The sequence below is a fragment of the Palaemon carinicauda genome, chromosome 34 (genome assembly GCF_036898095.1).
Source record: "Palaemon carinicauda isolate YSFRI2023 chromosome 34, ASM3689809v2, whole genome shotgun sequence".
NCBI classification, from domain to species: Eukaryota; Metazoa; Arthropoda; class Malacostraca; order Decapoda; family Palaemonidae; genus Palaemon; species Palaemon carinicauda.
In genome coordinates this window covers 14,877,461-14,892,076 of record NC_090758.1, presented here as the reverse complement: position 1 = coordinate 14,892,076, position 14,616 = coordinate 14,877,461, and the positions used below count along the sequence as shown (strand labels likewise).

General features: G+C 39.2%; 1 protein-coding gene across 2 annotated transcripts in view; it reads right to left on the bottom strand.

Annotated features, from left to right (window-relative positions):
- Window positions 1-14,616, bottom strand: part of LOC137627094 (ankyrin repeat domain-containing protein 13D) — a 76,676-nt gene that overhangs the window by 51,882 nt on the left and 10,178 nt on the right. For both annotated transcript variants that reach the window (XM_068358105.1, XM_068358106.1), the window contains exons 3-4: window positions 11,823-11,958; window positions 638-762 (exon numbers count right to left, since the gene is read on the bottom strand). In XM_068358105.1, the coding sequence (XP_068214206.1) occupies window positions 638-762; window positions 11,823-11,958 (261 nt within the window). The remainder of the gene's footprint in view (window positions 1-637; window positions 763-11,822; window positions 11,959-14,616) is intronic.

The window sequence follows — 14,616 nt, the reverse complement described above, 5'->3', positions numbered from 1 at the left end:
AATAGCAACCCCTAAAGTACCTTTTTATAAATAACAGAAACCCTTAAGCAGCAGTACGGGATTCAGCATTATGAAGCTTCATCTGTGGTGGATAATGTGGGAGGTTGGGCTGTGCCATCCTAGCAGTACCAGCCGAACTCGGTTGAGTCCCTCGTCAGGCTGGGAGGAACGTAGAGAGGAGACGTCCCCCTTTTTGTTTCATTTGTTCGATGTCGGCTACCCCCCAAAATTGGGGGAAGTGCCTTGGTATATGTATGTATGTAGAAACCCTTAAGTACCTTTTTATAAATAAAGGCAACCCTAAAATAAATATTTTTTAAAGTAAAGGTATAAAGGCAACCCCAATTATCTCTTTTCATAAGTGACGGCAACTGTAAAATAACATTTTATAAGTAAAGGCAACCCTTAAGCACCTAGTTATAAATATTTGTAACGCAAACCCTAGAGTAAAGACAAACCATTCAAGATTCATCGTAAAGTTAAAAGGATAGAAAGTGGGGACAGCTGTAAATTCGATAGTAAATTACACTTTGCTCTCCTTCAATTTGAAAAACTCATCAGCAAAATGCAGCCGGGCAAAAGTCACCACCAAAATGCAGAATTCCGACAGTACAAAGTCACATCAACCTTCCCTTACCTCTTTTAATTTGCATAATAGTGTAGGAATCCCCGCCACGCGGGAGGAGTAACGCTCCATGTCCCTGCCCTCCACCACTGCCCCCAGCAACTCCGGATCTCCTGTGGCCGTTGCCTCCTGAACAACTGTGGAGAGAAGAGGGTCACGAGGTTAATGAAAAATTGGGTTCTAATGTTACAGAGAAAGGTCAAATATCTAAAAATTGGGTTATAATGTCACAGACAAAGGTCGAATATCTAAAAATTGGGTTCTAATGTTACAGAGAAAGGTCAAATATCTGAGAACTGGGTTATAATTTCACAGAAAAAGGTCGAATATCTGAAAATTGGGTTATAATGTTAAAGAGAAAGGTCAAATATCTAAAAATTGGGTTCTAATGTCACAGAAAAAGGTTGAATATCTGAAAATTGGGTTCTAATGTTACAGAGAAAGGTCAAATATCTGAGAACTGGGTTATAATTTCACAGAACAAGGTCGAATATCTGAAAAATGTTATTTTGATAATAAAATAAATTTTTGAATATACTTACCCGGTGATTATATAGCTGCAACTCTGTTGCCCGACAGACAACTCTACGGTAAAAAGTCGCCAGCGATCGCTACACAGGTTGCGGGTGTGCCCAACAGCGCCATCTGTCGTCCAGATACCCAGTACTCAATGTAAACAAAGACTCAATTTTCTCCTCGTCCCACTGCGTCTCTATTGGGGAGGAAGGGAGGGTCCTTTAATTTATAATCACCGGGTAAGTATATTCAAAAATTTATTTTATTATCAAAATAACATTTTTCAATATTTAACTTAGCCGGTGATTATATAGCTGATTCACACCCAGGGGGGTGGGTAGAGACCAGCAATATGTTTACACTTTTATGAGCTAAGAGTTTTTATTTCATTTTAGAAGTTATCAAAATAACAAAAACAAAATAAATAGGTACCTGGTAAGGAAGTCGACTTGAACAATTACTCTGCCTTTTAAGTACGTCTTCCTTACGGAGCCTCGCGATCCTCTTAGGATGCTGATCGACCCCTAGGATCTGAAGTATCAAGGGTTGCAACCCATACAACAGGACCTCATCAAAACCCCTAATCTAGGCGCTCTCAAGAAATGACTTTGACCACCCGCCAAATCAACCAGGATGCGAAAGGCTTCTTAGCCTTCCGGACAACCCAAAAAACAACAATAAAAACATTTCAAGAGACAGATTAAAAGGGTATGGAATTAGGGAATTGTAGTGGTTGAGCCCTCACCCACTACTGCACTCGCTGCTACGAATGGTCCCAGTGTGTAGCAGTTCTTGTAAAGAGACTGGACATCTTTCAAGTAAAATGACGCGAACACTGACTTGCTTCTCCAATAGGTTGCGTCCATTATACTTTGCAGAGATATATTTTGCTTAAAGGCCACGGAAGTTGTTACAGCTCTAACTTCGTGCGTCTTCACCTTAAGCAAAGTTCGGTCTTCCTCACTCAGATGTGAATGAGCTTCTCGTATTAACAATCTGATAAAGTCTGACCAAGCATTCTTTGACAAAGGCAAGGATGGTTTCTTAACTGAACACCATAAAGCTTCAGATTGGCCTTGTAAAGGTTTAGTACGCTTTAAATAAAACTTAAGAGCTCTAACAGGGCATAAGACTCTTTCTAGTTCATTACCTACGATCTCCGATAAGCTGGGGATATCGAAAGATTTAGGCCAAGGCCGAGAAGGCAGCTCATTTTTGGCTAGAAAACCAAGTTGTAGCGAACAAGTGGCTTTTTCTGACGAAAATCCTATGTTCTTGCTGAAGGCATGAATCTCACTGACTCTTTTAGCCGAGGGTAAGCATACCAGGAAAAGAGTCTTAAGAGTGAGATCTTTCAGGGAGGCTGATTGTAACGGCTCCAACCTATCTGACATGAAGAATCTTAGTACCACGTCTAAATTCCATCCAGGGGTAGCCAAACGACGCTCCTTGGTGGTCTCAAAAGACTTAAGGAGGTCTTGCAGATCTTTATGTTTGGAAAGATCTAAGCCTCTATGCCGGAAGACCGATGCCAACATGCTTCTGTAGCCCTTGATAGTGGGAGCTGAAAGGGATCGTCCTTTTCTCAGGTATGAGAGAAAAACAGCTATTTGAGCTACAGAGGTACTGGTCGAGGATACAGAAACTGACTTGCACCAGTCTCGGAAGACTTCCCACTTCGATTGGTAGACTCTAATGGAAGAAGCTCTCCTTGCTCTAGCAATCGCACTGGCTGCTTCCTTCGAAAAGCCTCTAGCTCTCGAGAGTCTTTCGATAGTCTGAAGGCAGTCAGACGAAGAGCGTGGAGGCTTTGGAGTACCTTCTTTACGTGTGGCTGACGTAGAAAGTCTACCCTTAGAGGAAGACTACTGGGAACGTCTACTAACCATCGAAGTATCTCGGTGAACCATTCTCTCGCGGGCCAGAGGGAAGCAACTAACGTCAACCTTGTCCCTTCGTGAGAGGCGAACTTCTGCAGTACCTTGTTGACAATCTTGAACGGTGGGAATGCGTAGAGATCCAGATGTGACCAATCTAGGAGGAAAGCATCTATATGTATTGCTGCTGGGTCCGGGACTGGAGAGCAATAGATTGGAAGCCTCTTGGTCAGCGAGGTTGCAAAGAGATCTATGGATGGTTTTACCCCAAGTGGCCCAAAGTCTCTTGCACACATCCTTGTGGAGGGTCCATTCGGTTGGAATTACTTGCCCTTTCCGACTGAGACAATCTGCTATGACGTTCAAGTCGCCTTGGATGAACCTCGTTACTAGGGAGATGTCTTGACCTTTTGACCAGATGAGCAGGTCCCTTGCGATCTCGTACAACGTCAGTGAGTGGGTACCTCCTTGTTTGGAGATGTACGCCAAGGCCGTGGTGATGTCCGAGTTAACTTCCACCACTTTGCCTCGAAGGAGAGACTTGAAGCTTTTCAAGGCCAGATGTACTGCCAACAGCTCCTTGCAGTTGATATGCATGCTCCTCTGACTCGAGTTCCACAGTCCTGAGCATTCCCGACCGTCTAGTGTCGCGCCCCAGCCCACGTCCGATGCGTCCGAGAAGAGAACGTGGTTGGGAGTCTGAACAGCCAGGGGAAGACCCTCTCTTAGGTTGATATTGTCCTTCCACCAAGTCAGACAAGACTTTATCTTTTCGGATACCGGGATCGAGACCGCTTCTAGCGTCTTGTCCTCTTTCCAGTGAAAAGCTAGATGGTATTGAAGAGGACGGAGGTGTAGTCTTCCTAGTGACACAAATTGTTCCACGGATGACAGCGTCCCTACCAGACTCATCCACAGCCTGACTGAGCAGCGTTCCTTCTTCAGCATCTTCTGGATGGATAGCAGGGCTTGATCTATTCTGGGGGCTGATCGTCTTGTTGTTCAGCAACGTCCTCATCAGAGGGTTCCTCATCCGAAAACTGATGAGGAAACGGCAACGGAGTGGGCAACGTCTGGCTCGCTGAGTCCGGTCGCACTGGTGGAAGCGTGACGGAGCCGGACGCAACATCATGGAACTGCTGCACAGTCTGTGAACTGTCAACAACCATGGGTGTGCGAGGAAGCACAGCGTCAACCCGAGACTGTCTAGACCGTCTGGGTTGTGCAGTCAACACCCTACCGGGTTGCTGAGGTTGACGCACTGCGTCAAAACAAGTCACCTCTGCTGGTTGTTGAACGTCCTGAACGTCAACAACCACCTCAGAGCGTCGCTTAACGTCAACGTGCGGCTGGCAACCCACACTGGGTCGCATCGGTGGAGGAACCACCTCAACTGGCAGACGCGAGTAGGTTACCTCAGCGTCAACAGGGCGCACAACCGACCGGTTGGAAGGTTGTTGGCCAGAAGGTTCGGTAGCAACCTTCTCCGCATTAAAGTCCTCTATCAAGGACGCAAGCTTGGACTGCATGTCTTGCAGCAAAGCCCATTTAGGGTCTACGGGAGCAAGTGTGGCAACAGACGGGGTTAGCGACTGAGGCGGTACCGCTTACCATCCCTGAAAGCCTTGTTATGCATGACATAATTGTACAGCAAAACTTCAAAGGCTCAAAAACAGCTGTGAAGTTGACCTGTAAACAACTTGGAGCGTCTCCTGGCCAGGCGCCAGGGAGAGTCTACGAGAATTGAGAAGTCTATCTAGGCAGAGGCATGAACTCCCAAGCCGAGAACTTCTCTCGTGTCATATCAGACTCTCGCTCTATAAACCAGTTTAAAAGAAGGGAAAGCAAAGGCTGTATCCCCCAAACTCCTCCTGGTGAAAAACCAGTCGCCTAGCCAACGTAAAGCTCTCTAGGAGAGCGAGAGAGCACTAGCTTAAAAACAACGGCTTCGAAGTAGCTAGGCCTAGTGTAAGCTCTGACGTTTAGGCGAACGAGGAGCAGCAGTTACAAAAAGATCCGGACAAAGATCCTTAAAAAAAAATCATCATGATTTAATTAAGGTCCATAGGAGGCTAAGCAGCTTTAGGCTCCTCTCCAAATGACAGAGTCCTCAAGGGAATATCAGTAGGAGGGGGAACAGCAACTTCCTCATCTACAGGAACCTTGTCCGATAAAAGCTGAGTCTCAAGCAAGGGAGAGACCTACCGTGGTGGCAATGCTTTATAAGCAGAGTCCACACTCACTGGTGCATTAGTAGCGGACCAGAACGCAACGTCATGTAACTGCTTGACAGTCTGTGAACTGTCAACAACTGAACTGTCAACCACAACAGGTGCGTGAGGACGCACAGCGTCCACTCGAGACTGCTTTGACTGCCTAGACTGAGCAGTCAAAACAACTCTAGAATGCGGAGGTTGACGCACAGCGTCAAAACAAGTCAACTCCGATTGTTAGTGAACGTCTTGAACGTCAACAGGAGCATCAGCAAGTGGCCTAACGTCCAAATGCGGCTGAAAAACCACACGAGACCGCATCGAGTGTGGTTCTAAACAACCTGACTGACGTGACTAAGCTACGCCAACGTCAACAGTAAGCACAAAGGAACGTTAGGTTGGCTGAAAGCCAGGATATCGATGAGATAAACGGCTAGACTCAACGGACTAATCGGCAGAATAGTCTTCCATAAGGGAGGCAAGCATATACTGCATGTCTTGCCATACAACCCATTAAGGATCAACGGAAATGGTTGTGGTAAGAGACGAGGGTAACGTCTGTGACCGCAACACTTTGTCAACAAAAAAAAGACTCTCGGAGTCTGTGTTACGCTTTTGTTAGGCGGCGAGCAGTTATCCGATGACTGCATAGGGTCAGAGCTATCCTAATGGTTGTAACCAGGACGCTGGACCTGTCCTGAAAGGACTGACTTTCGCTTAAGGGCTTCGAAACCTTGTGACAGGTTTCTTATGCGAAAAGCCTTCGGATGATGAGGAGAAACAACGTCTCTCTCGTCTTATGGTAGGGGAGATCTTGGTAAGATACACCCGATACCATAGAGGGAAAACGTCTGTTCGTTGATCAAGGCCTCTCGAACCCATAAGTCGTTTGACATTACTTCTCCCCTGGGCTTGGGAGCATGCAAGAGGTCCCGGACTAGGTGAACGACAGGCACGAACAGACGAACCCTCGGACGCAGCACTGTAACACTTTGCGCATATCACTTTATCACTTCGATTTTCTGTTTTGCACTTATTTCACTGAAATCAAAACTTTTACTGATTTCTACCTGAAACACGCAATTCTACCCTTCATTAAAAGGTAGTAATTGCGAAATCAGTCGTATAATGCAAGCTCATTAATACCAGCAAAAAACAGAAAACATATTTTAAGATAAAAAAATCAGTGGCTGGGAAAGAGACTAAACACTAGTTCATATAACTACGTTTTCAATCTCTCACCGCACATAGCCTGGGGACGAGAATAAAAAACTAAAAACGTTTTATCCTTCCTCCCCGTACAGCGACTAGGGACGAGAGTAACTCGAGAACAACGTTACCCGCTTGAACAGAACGTTTTCTCTCCTCTCTCTCCCTCCGTCTCTATCTCTCTCTCTCTTTCTCTCTTGATTTCGCACCTAAGAGAAGAGCCCAATTATATTTCGTCAAAAAAACATGTTATTTGACTAAAGGAAAAAACTGAAAGGTTTTTCAAATAAAATAGAATTTAAAACATTTAATCTAAGAAAGAATGAACAAAACGTCAGAATCGATTTACTCTTTCTGCAAAGTGAAACCGTGATACACTCTCTCTCTCTATCGTAACGATAGAGCGCATGTTGAACGTCCTGAACGTCAACAACTGCGTAGCATAAAAAAACTAAACGTTAGTTCATCTTTGAAAACAGTACGAAGACTATCAAAGAAATTCTTTCATAAAATATTACATTAAAAAGTTTTAAATCCTTAGCTCTTTAAAAGCTAATTACGATATAAAGGGCTCAACGTTGTTTAACTTCGGTTTCCAAGTTAGGACCGCCTACTCTCAGGAAAGGTCTATATAAACAAAACATTAAAATTTATTTTTATATGTTTATAATAAATGGAAAGTTAATCGAAGAGGCCTAATAAAGGCGGAGAGATATAAAATATATAGAAGAAAATCTATAACGTGATAAGATAATTACTAAAAGCCTAAACACACTTCCGTCTAAGGGAAGGGTCGGCCATTTAAAAGTGAAAGAAAGTCCATACTCTCTTTGTCACCATAATTAAATCTATCCAAAATGAGTTCAAGATTTAAGATGAAGATAAAACACCTGCATAGCGAAAGCTCAAAACTAGAATAAAGTACTTCACCAATTAGTTGTGAAAAAACTCCAGTTTAGCAACAGCGAGTAAGTACGTCTTGTCGATAGCTCGACAGAGAGAAAATTGAGTCTTTGTTTACATTGAGTACTGGGTATCTGTACGACAGATGGCGCTGTTGGGCACACCCGCAACCTGTGTAGCGATCGCTGGCGAGTTTTTACCGTAGAGTTGTCTGTCGGGCAACAGAGTTGCAGCTATATAATCACCGGCTAAGTTAAATATTGAAAATTGGGTTATAATGTTAAAGAGAAAGGTCAAATATCTAAAAATTGGGTTATAATGTCACAGACAAAGGTCGAATATCTAAAAATTGGGTTCTAATGTTACAGAGAAAGGTCAAATATCTGAGAACTGGGTTATAATTTCACAGAAAAAGGTCGAATATCTGAAAATTGGGTTATAATGTTAAAGAGAAAGGTTAAATATCTAAAAATTGGGTTCTAATGTCACAGAAAAAGGTTGAATATCTGAAAATTGGGTTCTAATGTTACAGAGAAAGGTCAAATATCTGAGAACTGGGTTATAATTTCACAGAAATAGGTTGAATATCTAAAAATTGGGTTCTAATGTTACAGAGAAAGGTCAAATATCTAAAAATTGGGTTCTAATGTCACAGAAAAAGGTTGAATATCTGAAAATTGGGTTCTAATGTTACAGAAAAAGGTCAAATATCTGAGAACTGGGTTATAATTTCACAGAAAAAGGTCGAATATCTGAAAATTGGGTTATAATGTTAAAGAGAAAGGTCAAATATCTAAAAATTGGGTTCTAATGTCACAGAAAAAGGTTGAATATCTGAAAATTGGGTTCTAATGTTACAGAGAAAGGTCAAATATCTGAGAACTGGGTTATAATTTCACAGAAAAAGGTTGAATATCTAAAAATTGGGTTCTAATGTTACAGAGAAAGGTCAAATATCTAAAAATTGGGTTATGTCACAGACAAAGGTCGAATATCTAAAAATTGGGTTCTAATGTTACAGAGAAAGGTCAAATATCTGAGAACTGGGTTATAATTTCACAGAAAAAGGTCGAATATCGGAAAATTGGGTTATAATGTTAAAGAGAAAGGTCAAATATCTGAAAATTGGGTTCTAATGTCACAGAAAAAGGTTGAATATCTGAAAATTGGGTTCTAATGTTACAGAGAAAGGTCAAATATCTGAGAACTGGGTTATAATTTCACAGAAAAAGGTTGAATATCTAAAAATTGGGTTCTAATGTTACAGAGAAAGGTCAAATATCTAAAAATTGGGTTATAATGTCACAGACAAAGGTCGAATATCTAAAAATTGGGTTCTAATGTTACAGAGAAAGGTCAAATATCTAAAAATTGGGTTATAATGTTAAAGAGAAAGGTCAAATATCTGAAAATTGGGTTCTAATGTCACAGAAAAAGGTTGAATATCTGAAAATTGGGTTCTAATGTTACAGAGAAAGGTCAAATATCTGAGAACTGGGTTATAATTTCACAGAAAAAGGTTGAATATCTAAAAATTGGGTTCTAATGTTACAGAGAAAGGTCAAATATCTAAAAATTGGGTTATAATGTCACAGACAAAGGTCGAATATCTGAAAATTGGGTTCTAATGTTACAGAGAAAGGTCAAATATCTGAGAACTGGGTTATAATTTCACAGAAAAAGGTTGAATATCTAAAAATTGGGTTCTAATGTTACAGAGAAAGGTCAAATATCTAAAAATTGGGTTATAATGTCACAGACAAAGGTCAAATATCTAAAAATTGGGTTCTAATGTTACAGAGAAAGGTCAAATATCTGAGAACTGGGTTATAATTTCACAGAAAAAGGTCGAATATCTGAAAATTGGGTTATAATGTTAAAGAGAAAGGTCAAATATCTGAAAATTGGGTTCTAATGTCACAGAAAAAGGTTGAATATCTGAAAATTGGGTTCTAATGTTACAGAGAAAGGTCAAATATCTGAGAACTGGGTTATAATTTCACAGAAAAAGGTTGAATATCTAAAAATTGGGTTCTAATGTTACAGAGAAAGGTCAAATATCTAAAAATTGGGTTGTAATGTCACAGACAAAGGTCGAATATCTAAAAATTGGGTTCTAATGTTACAGAGAAAGGTCAAATATCTAAAAATTGGGTTATAATGTTAAAGAGAAAGGTCAAATATCTGAAAATTGGGTTCTAATGTCACAGAAAAAGGTTGAATATCTGAAAATTGGGTTCTAATGTTACAGAGAAAGGTCAAATATCTGAGAACTGGGTTATAATTTCACAGAAATAGGTTGAATATCTAAAAATTGGGTTCTAATGTTACAGAGAAAGGTCAAATATCTGAGAACTGGGTTATAATTTCACAGAAAAAGGTCGAATATCTGAAAATTGGGTTATAATGTTAAAGAGAAAGGTCAAATATCTGAAAATTGGGTTCTAATGTCACAGAAAAAGGTTGAATATCTGAAAATTGGGTTCTAATGTTACAGAGAAAGGTCAAATATCTGAGAACTGGGTTATAATTTCACAGAAAAAGGTTGAATATCTAAAAATTGGGTTCTAATGTTACAGAGAAAGGTCAAATATCTAAAAATTGGGTTATAATGTTAAAGAGAAAGGTCAAATATCTGAAAATTGGGTTCTAATGTCACAGAAAAAGGTTGAATATCTGAAAATTGGGTTCTAATGTTACAGAGAAAGGTCAAATATCTGAGAACTGGGTTATAATTTCACAGATATAGGTTGAATATCTAAAAATTGGGTTCTAATGTTACAGAGAAAGGTCAAATATCTGAGAACTGGGTTATAATTTCACAGAAAAAGGTCGAATATCTGAAAATTGGGTTATAATGTTAAAGAGAAAGGTCAAATATCTGAAAATTGGGTTCTAATGTCACAGAAAAAGGTTGAATATCTGAAAATTGGGTTCTAATGTTACAGAGAAAGGTCAAATATCTGAGAACTGGGTTATAATTTCACAGAAAAAGGTTGAATATCTAAAAATTGGGTTCTAATGTTACAGAGAAAGGTCAAATATCTAAAAATTGGGTTATGTCACAGACAAAGGTCGAATATCTAAAAATTGGGTTCTAATGTTACAGAGAAAGGTCAAATATCTAAAAATTGGGTTATAATGTTAAAGAGAAAGGTCAAATATCTGAAAATTGGGTTCTAATGTCACAGAAAAAGGTTGAATATCTGAAAATTGGGTTCTAATGTTACAGAGAAAGGTCAAATATCTGAGAACTGGGTTATAATTTCACAGAAAAAGGTTGAATATCTAAAAATTGGGTTCTAATGTTACAGAGAAAGGTCAAATATCTGAGAACTGGGTTATAATTTCACAGAAAAAGGTCGAATATCGGAAAATTGGGTTATAATGTTAAAGAGAAAGGTCAAATATCTGAAAATTGGGTTCTAATGTCACAGAAAAAGGTTGAATATCTGAAAATTGGGTTCTAATGTTACAGAGAAAGGTCAAATATCTGAGAACTGGGTTATAATTTCACAGAAAAAGGTTGAATATCTAAAAATTGGGTTCTAATGTTACAGAGAAAGGTCAAATATCTAAAAATTGGGTTATAATGTTAAAGAGAAAGGTCAAATATCTGAAAATTGGGTTCTAATGTCACAGAAAAAGGTTGAATATCTAAAAATTGGGTTCTAATGTTACAGAGAAAGGTCAAATATCTGAGAACTGGGTTATAATTTCACAGAAATAGGTTGAATATCTAAAAATTGGGTTCTAATGTTACAGAGAAAGGTCAAATATCTGAGAACTGGGTTATAATTTCACAGAAAAAGGTCAAATATCTGAAAATTGGGTTATAATGTTAAAGAGAAAGGTCAAATATCTGTAAATTGGGTTATAATGTTAAAGAGAAAGGTCAAATATCTGAAAATTGGGTTCTAATGTTACAGAGAAAGGTCAAATATCTGAGAACTGGGTTATAATTTCACAGAAAAAAGGTCGAATATCTGAAAATTGGGTTATAATGTTAAAGAGAAAGGTCAAATATCTGAAAATTGGGTTCTAATGTTACAGAGAAAGGTCAAATATCTGAGAACTGGGTTATAATTTCACAGAAAAAGGTCGAATATCTGAAAATTGGGTTATAATGTCACAGAAAAAGGCCAAATATCTAACAATTGGGTTATAATGTTACAGAGAAAGGTCAAATATCTGAGAACTGGGTTATAATGCTACAGAGGAAAGTCAAATCCTTTGATTCATGAAATTCTGACTAAATATTCCAGCCCTAGAGTCAGGGAGGTCATTCATCGTCAGGTCGAAACTCTGGTAAAAATCCTCCGTTTGTGCCAAGAAGTAATAGTCAAAGAGAGTTTCCTGCAAAAACCCTCCAGTTACACCAAGAATAGTCAAGAGAGAGTTTGGACAGCAAGACGGAGGAAAGAAAATAAATGTGAATTAAATTAAAGCGTCAGGTGCGCCAGCAACGCATTCTCTTACCCGTCCACCCATCGTTATTCTCGACAGTCACGTTGCAGTTATGCCGCAGAAGAGTGCGAGTGGACTCCAGGTGTCCCAGGGTCACCGCTAGCATGAGAGGCGTGCGGCCTCTCGGATCTCTGGACTCGCGGTCGTGCTGGAAGAAAATAAGTTTCGCTAAAACTGGAACACAAGATAGTATAAATTCAAAATGGACATGGAAATCACAGTTAGGAGACCATAAACAAAAAAACTGATCGTTCTGGTACTTAATGGTATCTAATTATGGACAATATATTCCAAAAATAAACAGCCTCTTGCTTAGAACACTAATTAATGTGCTACATACTGATATCTTTGCTTCAGACGTACACAAGTAAATAGGCATCAATACTACGAACTAGGGAGAATGGGAAATTGCTCAGAATTCCTTAAAAGAAAAAATACAGCGACTCCAAGAAGGATTAGACAAAAAAAAAGTTTATCAACATGGAAGAAAATGAACAAAGATTATCATTACTATTACTAGCTAAGCTACAAACCCTATTTTGATAAGCAGGATGGTAAAAGCCACCGGCTACAAGGAAAAAAATAGCCCAGTGAGGAAAAGAAATAAGGAAATAAGCTACAAGAGAAGTAATGAACACTATAAAATACTTTATGAACAGCAACAACTTTCATATATAAACTACTGTATAGAAAGACATGTCAGCCTGTTCAACATAAAAACATTTGCTGCAATTTAGAACTTTTGGTGGTAAACACATTGGCTAAGAATGTGGTCACAGCTTGGGGCCTAAGGGACTCTGAAAAGCCTGTTCATAATGCTTACAGTGATCCACATAAGGTGCTGTGATGACACTGCTATTGGATCATTCCAGAAGGACATTGTTCGCCAGACTCCGATTTCCTTCACCTTAGCATATTTAAATTCTCATCGGTTATTTACAAGTCAGAAATCTTCAGCTGTTTTCCACTGAAAAAACTAACATATTCTATTTCTTTCCATCTATAATAAAGCTCCACATCTGGCAATAACGCCAATGGTAATCAACGACCGCCCGATCATTTCAGTTTTCCAGATCGTACAATTTTTCTTCTCTAGCTAGCCAATCTCCCTTCCTTCTTTTATCCATCAAGCCAGGACAAGCTACAGATCTTAAATTACCCATAATGAAAGTCACAAGATGCAATGATCTTTTCACGAGATCCTCCCAAAGTCTCGAGGGTTTGCGTTCCATAGCTTGCGAGAAAGCCAATGGCTACTCTTCTAACTCCTTTTTACACGTCCTTCTTTACACTTTCATTTCACTTGTTAATTGTAATTAATTATAAACCTGTATACATATTAATTTATCCAAATTTGGGAGACCAACTCCCTGATAACATAAAAAATTTGTTACCATTATTATTTCTATTATAAACTTTATCTACGAAAGCAGAATTCTACAAACCCAAGGGTCCCAACAGGGACAGCAGCCCAATAAGGGAGATGAAACAGAAGTAAAGAATAAACTACAAAAAGATAAAAGAAGAAAATGACAAAAATAAAACCATGACTATATAAAAGGAGAAAGGCAGTAGCGATCAAGATGATGATCAAGGACGAAAACTAAATCAACTAGAGGGGCATTCAGTCAAGAGAATGCCTTCACCATGCCAAGCAGTCTTATGTCGTTCCTAACTTCACTGCGTACTTTTAATTCGATGTATTTACTTTAAAATCTAATGGATTTGTCCTTCGGTCATACCCTACATGTCCACCAAGTTTCGTTGAAATTGATTCATTAGTTTTGTGTAACATTGTTCACAAACAAAAAATTAACATTGCCATTATTTTGAAAGTACTGCTGCATACTTTTACTTTGATGTACTGTACTGTATCTAAAATGTGACTGATTTATCCCTGAGTCATACCCAACATGACTACCTAGTTTGGTCGAAATCGGTACAGTGGTTTTTGCGTGAAGTTGTTCACAAACAGAGGCAGGGGGGAATACGTACCCTTAGTAAAATCTTTGATTTTGGCAAAGCCAAAGGGAGACTTCTTCAAAAAAACCACCAAACATCCATAGCATTTCTATCACAACTGACTAATGCATAGTTTGAAAAAGAGAAAAACAAAAAGAGCAAATACACGTAGCCATAAAAGAGCGCTAGAATGTACCCTCTAGCAAGTGAATCAACCACACAGTGGAAAGCCACTGGCACAGAGGTTTGGTTTCGGAGAGTTCTATGTCTAGAAATACATAGCTTCAGTTATAATTTTCATAATGCCTTTTACATTTATCACCCGACGTATAAGATTTATCGGCTAAATACATAGTTTAAAAGGATAGCCCGGAAAGAAGTGCCGGAGTCATGAAGTCGATCAATAGAGATCTCTTGAAACATTGAAGTGTTATCATATTTAAATTGATCTTTTAGGTAATACCTTGGGTTATGCACCATGGTCTTCCACTGTCGTGGGTTAGAGTTCTCTTGCTTGAGGGTACACTCAAGCTCACTATTCTATCAGTTTCCTAATTCCTTTTCATCACTGGGTTATTTTCCCAATTGAAGCCCTTGGGAAAGTAGCGTCCTGCTTTCCAACTAGGGTTGTAGCTTAGCATATAATAATAATAATACATAATATACTATATTCAGCATAACCTTATACCATAATGTAACTCCATGACTTTTATGCTTCTACCATAAGAATATACACTCATAAATGAAAATAATATGACCTCAGCTCAGTAATCCCTTCCATATTTGCATTCATAGCTTCAAGGATGGTAAAAATACGATCAATGTATGAATAGGGATGAGTAAC